The sequence below is a fragment of the Nothoprocta perdicaria genome, unplaced genomic scaffold (genome assembly GCF_003342845.1).
Source record: "Nothoprocta perdicaria isolate Ctin4 unplaced genomic scaffold, notPer1 scaffold_301, whole genome shotgun sequence".
Taxonomy (NCBI): Eukaryota; Metazoa; Chordata; class Aves; order Tinamiformes; family Tinamidae; genus Nothoprocta; species Nothoprocta perdicaria.
Window position 1 is genome coordinate 380695 of NW_020455535.1, and position 12091 is coordinate 392785.

Consider the following 12091-nt stretch of genomic DNA (forward strand, 5'->3'; position numbering starts at 1 on the left):
TCACAAAACTACTTACTTTGTATCACTGATACCTCTTGTAATCTTACCTAAAGCTATGTAAATGATTTAATTAAAATAATTACACTGCATAATGTACCTGAACTTTGCTCTAAAATAGTACATATTAATCATTAATGGTACTTGTATTTTTAGCTGGAAAGACAGCTAAAATACTTGATTGATAGTGGAGTCTAAACTAAATATTTTTTTCCTTTTTTACTTAACTTTTGGGCTGAGGTGGCGCTTGGGACTGTAATCAAACCATTGACCTGGGCTGTTTGGGAATAATGTAATTCCTGTTCAAATGAGGAGGCTGGTGGCAGAGCGGAGGAGCAGTTTGGAGATGGGAATCGCACCGGGTGCCTGCGTGGTGGCCCTTGCTTGCCTTTCTTTTGTGTGTGTGTGTGTGTGAGACCTGCATTGAGAAATGCAAATGTTCTGGTCAGAAAAATGTGGAGTTACTTGTGATAACAAATGGTTTCAAGCTGAAAAAGAGCTGAGAAAAAGAAAACTGTAAGGTCTTGTCTTCTAAGGACTGTGGGTACATGCTGCTCTTGAACTGCAAACACGAGTGCTGAACGAACCAGTCCAGGGAATAAACCATCCTGCTTTTGGGGGCTGAAAACCATCTGTAATCAAGCTGCTCAATATTATCAGTAAAACGTAGAGCGAAATGACAGGTCTGGCTGTTTTGCTCCGAATCACCGTGTTCCTCTCAGGCTTGCTTGTGGAGGCAAAAGAGGCTTAAAGGCTTCTTAACGTTCAAACAGTCAATGACTTTGAACAGCAACAAAAACGACTTGTGTGTGGTTCTCACGGGTGCAATGTCTGCTCAGCTTTGGCGTTGAAGCAAGACCGAAATGGGCCTTACTGTAGACATAAGGGGAGCAGAACAAAGTGTGACACTTCAGTCCTTTTGCAAATGGAAGCAGGAAAAAACCTTGAAATGACTGAAATTCCTGTTTGTGTGGCTGATTTGTGGCTTGAGTGTTGTTAGAGGTCAGCTCAGTACTGTGCTGTAACCAAAAATGTATTCTAATCTATTCACATCAGAATTATTTTAGCTATTAAATTGAACAAGGGATTGGATTTTTAACTACTGGATTTTCATTCATTAATTTTTTTTACTAATGATGAAGGTGGGGAACCTTTGCTTTGGAAATAACTTGATAACTATGGTAACTGTTACTAAGAAGTAGAAAGAACCCTAAACCAAAAGAAGTGTGTAGGAATATGAATAGTTAAGGCATTCATTCAGCCTCTCTGTGTACTAATGTGTATGCTCTGAATCACTGCATTATTATATACAGTGCCCCAGAGTGACCGCAGGAGGCTCAAGGGGAGTGAGGGAGAACTGCAGCCTCGCTGGGGCTTACTAAGGGTTTATAGCAGGGGAAACAATAATAGTGCTTTTCTCCTTTATATTTAAATAATGGAGGCAGAATTCAGCCCAAACAGCTGTGGCAGGGCAGAGAGGAGGAGGAGGAGGAGAAGGAGCTTTCCCCAGCCCTGCAGATGAAGTGATTAGAGGAGCTAAGGCCACTCATCCCCTAGGTAAATTGGGCTAAGAGTAAGTTACAGTGGTTCGGCTGAAGGTCTGGTGAATAATTCAGCCAAAGCAACTTCGGATGTGATTCTGTTCTCATAACTCTTCTTCCAGCTTTAGCAAGCTATAAATTCCCGTCCTGTTTGCTTTTATTTTTTAGGGGGCAGCACTTAAGTACCTGCCAGCAATTGTCAATGATGTGAAATTAGTGTTTGATCCAAAGGAACTTAGGTAAGTAGATTTAATGAGATTTATTGTGGTCTAAATTACATATTTTAACATAACCTTAGTATATAATTGTATTACAATACTAGTGTCTCAAAGCTCTGATGGAATGAAATATAATTACCAGAGATACGTGTAAATGAGTAGCGTGGAGGTCTGGCATCTCTTGACAAACCTTGCAGGCTTGCATAGTAAAATCAGGCAAAGAGATGCATTGGGGTAGTTGAGATATGAGTTGGTTTTAACTAATAACAACTCTGTTGTGTGTTCAAGTCCGTTTCTGGGGACATTTTAGTAGCTTTGGAACACATAAATGGTGACAGGAGTCTACACAAATGGTAATAGGAAGGCTTTAGAGAGAGACCCAAATAAAGACTAATGCTTTAGCATTTTTTATAATAATAATAATAAAAATGCTTTCACTTTTAATGTAAGAGCCTCATAATACTGCTGTGAAAAACAATGATTTTTTTCTAATTTGACTGCAGAAATGCTTGCCTGTTTCATTTCTGTATTGTGATGCCTCAGAGAGGCAAAAGAAATGAAAGAAGGAAAAGAAAGGCACCAAGAGGAAATGTGTTGCTGAGAGGAATGTGAACTGAGTTGCCTACCTCCAATGTGCTTTAAAAAAAAAAGTTTTTTTTTGTCTGAAAGTATTCAGTTTAGCAGCTGCTGTGCTAGTGTGGTGGTGTGGGTTTTTTTCTTCTAAATATGATGTACTTTGGAGAAATTAGTAGATATTTTACTTGTCCTTCTGCTCCCAGCAAGCTGTTCACGGAGTTCATCCTGAACGTGCCGGTGAGCCGGCTGACCATCCAGAAGCTCTACTGCCTCATCGAGATCGTGCACAGCGACCTGTTCACGCAGCACGGTGAGCGGGCCGGGCGCCCTGCCCCACTCTGCGGGCAGGAACTCGTCGTTTTGCCACAAATTACTTCTTATTTCTGCTTTTGTGCTCAGTGAGGTTTTGCAGCAAAGGGAAGATTTGGTGTCTCTTTCGAAGCACGGTTCTTTCCCTATAAAGCTGTCTCTTACCTCAAGTAAAACTGTATAAACCCCTCAGTGTGGTGAGCATCTGTGCGCTTATCTTTTCCTTTTAAATTAGCAGGTAAGTGCATGATAAGCTCAGGTGGTCATCTCACAGATCCCTCAATTGAAGGTAAACCCCTTGGTTCTTCCCCAGGTGCCTGTAGGTGACATTAAGCTGAACCAAGTGTTTATTTGCCCTCAGAAGAACATAATGAGGGAGCAATAGGCGGTAATGATCCAAGCATAGAGAAATTTGAAGTATTCTTCTGTCAGGGCAGAAACGCCGAGGATCTGTGATACAAAGCGCTGATAAAACAAACTTTTCCGACTGTAAAGGCTTTCTTTTAGATCAGCTCCGTGCTGCCAGGCCTCCCAGTAGGCTGGGTGATGACTAACCACGACGATGGCACGTTGGCCTGCACCTACTAACATGAGTTTTCTTGTGCTTAGCAAGAAGTGGGAGGGCAAGTACAGCCCGTGCTGCACGTGCTCTGCATTTCCACAGGATTCGTGTTCCGCTTGGTGCAGGTCGGCTCCGTGTTCCTGGGGGTGTGGGACTGCATGGGGCTGAGTAACAGCTGCAATTACAGCTTTTGACCTGCAGCTTTTGCTTGGCATTTGAAATTCTCCTTCTGATTTTGATCCTGTGCCAATAAATAATAACATTCAAAGAACAAACTGACATTTGGATGGTGTTTCGTTCAGACAAAATGGGTATATTTTGTAAGTACAGTTTAAAACCCTTTCCAAACACGTTAGCTCTCAGGGTTTTATTACTCATTTTCTTTGGTTTATTTTCTCATTCTCTTGTTTATAGGTGATGTGTTTCATGAAACATTCTGAATAGTGGAGAATCCTCCAAGGACTTTAAACAACAGGGGAATACTTGCATGGATGCTGTTTTATATAAGCATGTCTGGATCCGATACTGGAGAGGGCTGTAAAGAAAGGTCCAATCTTTTACTTTCCAGTAACTTAATACCTTCAGCCACTGCTTACAACTTTAAGGACCTTTATAAGCTCTTTAAAAGCCCCGGAAGGGCACTTTTTATTGTGAAATGCAACAGCCCCCACGTAATTTATTTAACTTGTTAAATCTATTTTAGTTTGCGCAGTGAGCATTGTGAAATGATGGGGGGGGAAGCAAATCATTAATGTGAGGAAAGAAAGAAACGACAGGAAGATTTCTAGGCAGCTTTAGTCTTTGGTGGATTTGATTGGGGAGCGTAGAGCATTCTGAAAAGCAAAAGCTTGAGCTTGGTGATCGGTGGAGAGAGCAGCAACCACAGCGTGGCTGGTAGCTCTGCCTGTAGTGTGCTCTGCGAGCTCTGCAGCCAGGGAAATCCCGGAGTTGGGATTGGAGATTTTACTTGAAAGAAAATGTCTTACGCTTCTTGTTGCTTTTCGTGGCTTTTGAAGGATTTAGTGCCTGGGACTTAGCAGAGTAGGCTCTGTGTGTGTGTACATATGTGTAGGTGTGTAAATACACGTTAAACCTTTTTCCACTGTTAATAAAGGGATCAAATAAAAATTGTTCCTTAAAAAAGCAAATTAAAACTAGTCCATGAAATTGGCTTTTATAGAATATTAACGCAAAGTACACTGTTCCTTAAAGCTTACCTCTTGTGTGCTGCTTGTTGAAGCAATTTACTTACACATTCCTATTAGATGAAGATTAATTAAGTAGAATATGCAAAAACAAAGCCCCCCCCCTCAAAGTTTGCATGTACTTCTGCATGCCAGGTGGCCCAGAAGGGGATTCATAGGAATGCAAAGGACTACTTAAAAGAAAGAGTGGGTGAAGGTAGGCGGGTTGTAAATAGCTTAAAATTAAATTTTTAGCTTAAATGTTAGTTTAAAATTATTGTGTTAATTATAACAGGTTTAAAGTAAAAGTGAAGAAAATGCTATCACATCCTAGTCCTTGCAGATTTGCTCAGAGGTGTGTTGCTAATGGTGTGAAGCTGGAGCTAGCAAAGTTTCTGCACTATCTTGCCCTCCCTTTACAGGACTATAAGTGGCCTCAGATATTTTTCTGTCTTGATAAAGATATCTCAAAGACCTCTCTTGCCTCTGATTCTGTACCTTGTTTGTAGCCAGCGAATGAATTGTTCAGGAAAACTTTCAGAAACACTAAGATTCACTAGACCATAACTCAAGTCAGTAGCTGCAGCCACTGTCAAATTCCACCTTTCCTGGCCCCGTGAGTCTGTAGCCTGGAGAATGAATGAGAAGGAGCAGAGGCCAATTTAAAACTGATCGCATATTCATACAACAATATCGCCTACCAATCCTGCATTGTATTACACAAATGAGGTCTCCGTTTCTGAGGAGCAATAGTGGATTGTGGAACTCATAGAAGGCTGAGGAACGTGCAGAAAACGGGATAGCGTTTTGTCAGTGTGTTTTAGGGGGGAAAGACTCAAGTGCTTCGCCCTGGGAGATCAGGAAGAGTTAGGGGTGTCCTGAGAGGGCTTAAAATGCAAGAGACGGAAGCTGCTGAGCTGCAAGGAGCGGGGTGGGAGGTGTGGGAGGCTGCCGGGATGGTGCTGGTGCTCCAAGCAGGAGGCAGCGACGGCCCTGGGCTCTGCATGGTTGGGAGCTTGGATAGGAATGTTTGGTAGCCTTGTGGTTTGCAGGTCTTAAGGAGATGGATGTGAAATACAGTTCAGTCCGCTTGTTTTCTGGCTGTTTTGTGCTATATGTTTAGTGCGGAGTGTTTATTTCCTCCTGGCATTTGAGGTAACTCTTCTCTCCTTTTAGAACTTTGAGCTTATTTTTAAACAAACTTTCTCCATCCTGGAAAGAAAACCCAGTGCAGTCTGTACAATCCCTGTATGTTGATGCTTTTATCCTAACAGTGATCCATAACTGAGCCCTTGTATGGAAAGGGAAAAGATAAATCTGTATGTGGTTACATAAATACATGCATAAATCTGTATGTGATTTCCTTGTATGGAAAGGGAAAAGATAAATCCGTATGTGGCTGCTCAGAGCTGTGTTAAACACAGCATGTGTGTGTGTTCAATAGGGCAGCACCAGCCAGGTGACTTCCAGGATTTTTTCGTATTTTTCCAAGCCTGTGCTCTGCCTGTGTAATGTCATATTTTGTATCTGTGTAACCAACATGTAAGTGTATGTTAACAAGCATATACTAATAAATAGGTATAAGAAGGATCTATACACAGCTATTACCGCTACCATGGTGTTTTACCTAACTATGACATACACAGAAAAGGATTTTTTGTGCATCTGGAGTAAAAAAACTTTTGCCCTTAACCAGCTCTGCTTCCCTTCATCCTTTCATGTCATTCTCCCCTCCAAAATAACAGCAATGACCTCAATCCACCCCATATAAGAGACGCCTCTTCTGGTCATCACTGCCACCGTGATGTGAATCTTTATGTGATGTGCAAATACATGCAGCAGTATGGAGTGGAGCAGTGACAATAGCAACTTAGTGCATGTTCTCAGTTCTCAATACGTTAATACTCGTAGTAGTTAGAGAAGTGTCTTTGGAGGTCTCAGAATTTTGTTGTACCTGGACAGGGGTTCGTTCAGTCCTGTAGAGATGTTTGTATTCTCTGTTGCTTTGTTTTACGAATGACTTGAAGCTAATTACCAAGTGAGCCATGTGGCTGCTGTATTCTTCAACAGTTGGAAAATCAAGTGATTTCTCTATTAGAAAGTTGTTTGCCCATTAAATATTAGTAGAGAGCATAAAGCATTTATAAGATTCCTTACTATTTAATTCTCACTAAAATGATCATCTTTATCTCCATGCTGTGTGAAAGGAGCAAGGTTATTAAGCGTAATTTTCGTTTGGCTGCATTAACTAAATGAACCATAAAACAAAGAAATGCATTTGTCAGAGTATCTGCAAAACTGACAAAAATTCATTACACATATTTAGCTGCAACGTAGTCCCCGGGTCCGTGTTCCACTGACGTCTCTGCTTGGCTACTCCGAAGCTGATGGTGCCTCCTGAGCGTCCCTTTATAAAGATTAATATTTTATTCTCCCACGCATTCCCGTGGCATTAATCATTGTGGGTTGGACTTGTGCACTCGAGGATGAGCAGATGCCGGGTTATTGCTGTCTGTAATGGCTGTGTCTCCTGCTTAGGAGCTCTCTCCAGAGCTGGCTTTGGAGCTGGAGGCTGCCCCAGACTGTGGCTTTATCCCGATGCCCATTAACCAGTGCAGGGAATCGGGATTCATCCTGTAGCCTGACAGAGGTTACCTTTCCTGTGCTGTGCTTCTAAATAATCCAAGTAGAGCTGATCAACCAGAGGTTTTCCAAGTAGTTTATAGCGAAGGATGCATTGAAAACCTTGTCGTCTTGTGGAGCACGTGGCCATTGCAGAAATACGTATTTATAGTGGTGGGGTCCCTCTTGAGCTTTTGTTGCCTTCTGGCCCTTGAGCGTTGCCTTAGGTGTACCTGGAGAGCCTCAACACTGTCCGTGAAATTGAAGCAGCCGTTTCAGTAGCTGAATCCAGAGGCTGTTTGTATTTCAGTTCATAATCAAGGCAAGATCCTTCAAATTTTGTGTGTCATAAAAAACAGAGGGACAAAGTTATTGATCTACTGGAATAACTAAGAATTGCCAGACAGCCAGGTCCTGTGGGGTGCAAAAGTCTCGGCCCAGCCCTTATTTCACTTGATTTGGTACCTTAAGTTGGGGCTCTAGTCTAGGATCTGCAGCTGTTGGTCCCAGGCTGAACCAAGGGAAGCTGTTGGTCCCAAGCTGGTCCCAGTTGAGCCATAAGAATCCAGCTAGTGCCTGTTGCTGGGCGCCTGCCTTTCTAGTTTTGAAACTAGGCCTTGAATGACAGGAAGAACTCGCATATAAAAATTACCCACGCTGTAAGTGTTTGTTACCGGTGAGATGCAGATTATCACCAATTTTCCTCTGGAAATATAGCGAATTTCTGCTAGTGTTCCCAGTAAGCGTGTCACTAGCATTTCTGTAGCCCCAAACTTCCCCCCGGAGTGGGAGGGCCGGTGGCCTTCACAGCACTCCCAGCGCTGTGCTTGCCGCGTGCCCGGGGAGCCGCCTGGGCCAGCTCTGTGCCACGTGCTGGCTTGCAGACACTGAATTGATCTTTGAGCATTCTCCACCAGTGGGGCTCAACGGGCATGTGAGGCGCTCTCAGACCTCTCATTAAGGGCCTTTCTAAGTTATTAAAGATTGATTCACCTCGCAGGCCTTGCAGAGAGGGGCTCTGTGTCCCTGCTGAAGCAGTCAGCAGCTGGGCCACAATGAGCAGGGATGCCTGTTGGAATTTGCTTTCCAAGCTAGATATTTTTTCTGTTCAGGGAGATGCTGGTTTTCTTCCTCCCCCCCCTCCCCAATTAAATCTATGCATTTAAACTCCATGACAGCAAACCATTACTTCAAATGCACATATTTCACTGCCTGCCATACTAGGGCAGCTGTGACGCTTATGTTCATATAAATAGTTTAGATTATTTAATGAATGTTTCTGTAAATAAGCTCTTCAAGGGTTCTTGTTATGCTTTTATGCTACTTTTTCACACCATAATAACAAAAATGCTGCATCTTTAAGGTTTTCTTCCAAATATGTTTCAGTACATTTTTGATCAATTCTTTTTGGCTAGTTAAATAGTAGAGCTCACTGTTGACTTTTGCATTTAGGATCTCTGTAGATCCTGGCATAATATGTATAAACAAATAATGGGAACTTAGGGTAGATATTAATGAAAATGAGTATGAGGAGATGCGACACATTCATGGCCAGTCCTCTTTTCCTAGGTAAATACATGGCAGGATCTAATGCCTGTTTTTTGAGGCAAAAATTTCTACTGACACAGTGAACCTGCTCCTCTTTTAAAGCTGCAAAGCTGCAGGTTAAATGATCAGGAAGCTTTGAATAGAAAATTCTGCACTGAAGAAACCAATCTTCAAAGTGCTTTCTGTGAATAAGAGCCTGCTTGCACATTCCTAATAATTGCATTCGTGCAGGAGTTGCATGAGAATGAAGAATATTTTTCTTAAAACACAACAGGTTGGATGTGCTGGACACTGTTCTCCTTGCTTTCTGGGGCCTTCAGGGAAAAAATGCTGTTTATTCAAGTGTTCTTAACCTGACGACTCCATTCTCGTTTGCTCGAGACCTTCTTGGGTTTTTATCTCTTGGGCTAAAATGCAGGTGACTCCTTGGAAATGTGCAAGTGATGTTTTTTCTAAAATGTGAAGCAGGTTGTATATTTAGGTGATGCTCTATTTATAAAGCTGCGCGTATAACCATGTGTTTTGTGTGCAGACTGCAGGGAAATCTTGCTGCCAACGATGACAGATCAGCTGAAGTATCACTTGGAAAGACAAGAAGACCTGGAGGCTTGTTGCCAATTGCTTAGTAACATCCTGGAAGTGCTCTACAAGAAAGATGTGGTTAGTATCTGGTGTTCCCAGATTGATTAGCACTTTACAGAAGCAGGTCTTGCTAGGACTGATTAAACAGGTGATCTTCGTGTATTTTTCTCTTCTCTTCCCTGCCTCTTCCTATTTTTCCCAGACTCCTCTCCATTTAAGTCTTCTTGCTAGACACGCACTCACAGGGCTGTGGTGTCTTACGGGGTTTGTCACCGTTTCTGATGTTTCTCACTGTTTCTGAGGTGCCTCTTACAGCACTATCATCCACTAACATTTTTCCAAACATTAAGCACACAGTGAGTCAAGCCTCTTCCTTACACAGTGCCCAGCCTCTATCAGGTGGAAAATTCAATTTTCCACAAATGTTTTGGGAAACACACCTTTGACACATGCTTTGTCACTGCAGTAAACTCATTCAAAATACATAAGTATTGTTTAAAGTTGCAGAGAGGATGTTGCCACCTCAGGAGGAGATGGCCTGAGTTAGACTGTGGCTTCTCCTCTTAGTGCTGCTGCAGTGAGAACGTGAAGGTGTGATACAGTGGCACATGAGAAGCTGTTCTGTGCCCTGGGCTGCTGTGGGCACGTGTAGCTTGCAGAATAGCCCATTTTTGTTTTTTCTTGACTTCATACAATTAGGTAAATGTTGGTGCTTTCTTGGGGAGCTTTAGTCGCTTGTTGCTCTCTTGGAGCAGGAAGGGAGTTTGGGCTGATGAAATTGCTGCCTGAACCTTTACTGGTAGGTAGAAGCATCAACTTGCATTGGTTGCAACCAATTTAGGCAGAAAGGACCTCCGGGGTCATACAGTGTCTTTCTTGGCAATGTTTTTGGCTTCATTCCGATTTTGTTTCTCTTTTTGAAGTGGTCCGATGTGACAGCTTCAGGAGCAGCTTGTTGCTCGAGAAGGGAGCTCAGCTCATTCCTGACATCTCGGCTGCTTCTGGTCCCTTTGCACTTCTGGCAGCAGCCGCCCCCTTCCTGCCCTCCGGCTAACGGAGGGGAGCCCGGCTGGGAAGGAGCTCGGGAATGTTGGGAGCAGAACTGAGCATTGGCCGCTGCCAGATCCCTTTGCCAGGAGAGAAGGGGGCAGCAGGGAGAGGAAGCAAGCGCTGCAGCGAGAAGGACATAAAGACATTGAAGTGGCCAGGGAGCCACGATTGTGCAGCGCCTCACACTCTCCAGAGAAAATCCCTGAGAGAGAAGGGAGCACCAAAGGGCAGAGAGGAACAGAGTACTGAGAGGGAGATGTGTTTTTTTTCCCTGTGGATGCTGTTTGCAGTAGAAATGCAAGCTTTATTCCAGAGTCAGATCTTTCAGCAGCAGGAAGAAAAGCCTGTGTTGTCACAGTAGCTGTGAATGATGATGAATCATTCTTCAAATATGTGAAAAAGGAATATCTGCATATGCACACATGCCTTTGGTAGCCCCGCATAATATGCTGACAGGCAGGGGGGCTGTAATTGCATGGAGCCAAGGGCAAGGAAGAAATTGATTCATCAGAATGTTTGTAAAAAAGCTCAAGAAGCAACGCAACGATGCTGCTTTTTCTGGATGCTTATTTAGGAACATGATTCTAAAGCTGGGCCTTAGAATTGCTCCCTTCCCCTCCTGCATGCAGACCAGTCCGTCAGGCTGATGAAAGTACTGATGGAGCCTCTCTTGATGAAGTAAAAGGTGGAATGAAGCTCATTTTTCTCGTTACCCTTTCTGTGCCTTCAGTTTCTGCACCCCTCACTTTGCACAGAATTTCTGAGCTTCTTAAAGGCCGGCTGCAATGGGTATTTTTGAACTCTAACAAAAAAGTGGCAGATCACTTCTAACACAAAAATATTAATTTGAACCTCAAATTCAGCCAATTATTTCCTTATCTAAGCTTTACTTGTTTTTGTTAGTGCCTTTCACTTGAGCTGAATTTCTGTTGCAGAAGTGGCTGCCAGGCCTTGCTGGTGGCTCTAGGCTTTTGATGTGGGGGAAAAAAATGACTTTGGAAAATGAAGCTGTTCGGTAATGAAGTGCGATACACTTTGCTGTACTTCCAGGGACTTGCTTTTCATTTAGATAACTGCAACAGTACACTCAGATTTATGGTAGCATATATTAATAAAGTAGACTTTGAATGGTCTTTGTTAAAATCACAGCGTAATTTTCTCCTTTTGATCAACAGCAGTAAGTGATGTTTTATTTAGCTTTCCCAAGAAAGGTGGACTTGAAGGCAAACATAAATATTTGAATCGTAGTGGTATCTCTTCTATGTGGTTGCCACTAATTTGTTCTTTTTCCCTAGGGACCAACGCAACGGCATGTCCAGATAATCATGGAGAAGCTACTGAGGACAGTAAATAGAACAGTCATTTCCATGGGACGTGATTCGGAGCTCATTGTAAGTGTCTCTTGATGGAAACTTAAATACCTTTGTCACATCTTTCAGAACCTGCCTGTAATAGCATTTAAATCTCAAGTGATGCAAAGCAATCAAACCCTCTCTATCTGTCTTAGGATGTTCAGTAAGATGTGGAAAGTTGTCTTGTGTATTTTTGTGTGACTTACATCGGGAAGGGAGAAATTGTTTTAAAAAAATGCTGGTGACGGCGTGGTATAGAAGCCTGTTAATCTTCCAACTGTGTCATTATACTGGGACAAGTATCAGGAGGGATGGGGAGAGAAGTGCTATCTGTGTCCCAAAGCTGTTGTAGACCATTAGCCATAGACCTCTGAGTGATGGAGGCGGTTTTGGTGGTCTGGCTTTGTCTGACGTTCTTTTGCTCTACGTGTATCAGCATCTAGCTGTTGATGCACAGTGAACTCATCAAAGTGGAGTGGATTTTGTATCTGAGTATCAGCCTTTAATTTGGCCTTTTGGGGTATATTCTTGGGTGTGTTTTTTTCCCCCA

The 12091-nt window shown here is 42.8% G+C and overlaps 1 protein-coding gene across 1 annotated transcript in view; it reads left to right on the forward strand.

Moving 5' to 3' along the window:
- The window catches only part of DOCK1 (dedicator of cytokinesis 1), a 201858-nt gene that overhangs the window by 58808 nt on the left and 130959 nt on the right, over positions 1-12091 (forward strand). Inside the window, exons 24-27 of the mRNA XM_026042441.1 lie at positions 1707-1777; positions 2536-2642; positions 9090-9217; positions 11485-11580. Of these exons, the coding sequence (XP_025898226.1) occupies positions 1707-1777; positions 2536-2642; positions 9090-9217; positions 11485-11580 (402 nt within the window). The remainder of the gene's footprint in view (positions 1-1706; positions 1778-2535; positions 2643-9089; positions 9218-11484; positions 11581-12091) is intronic.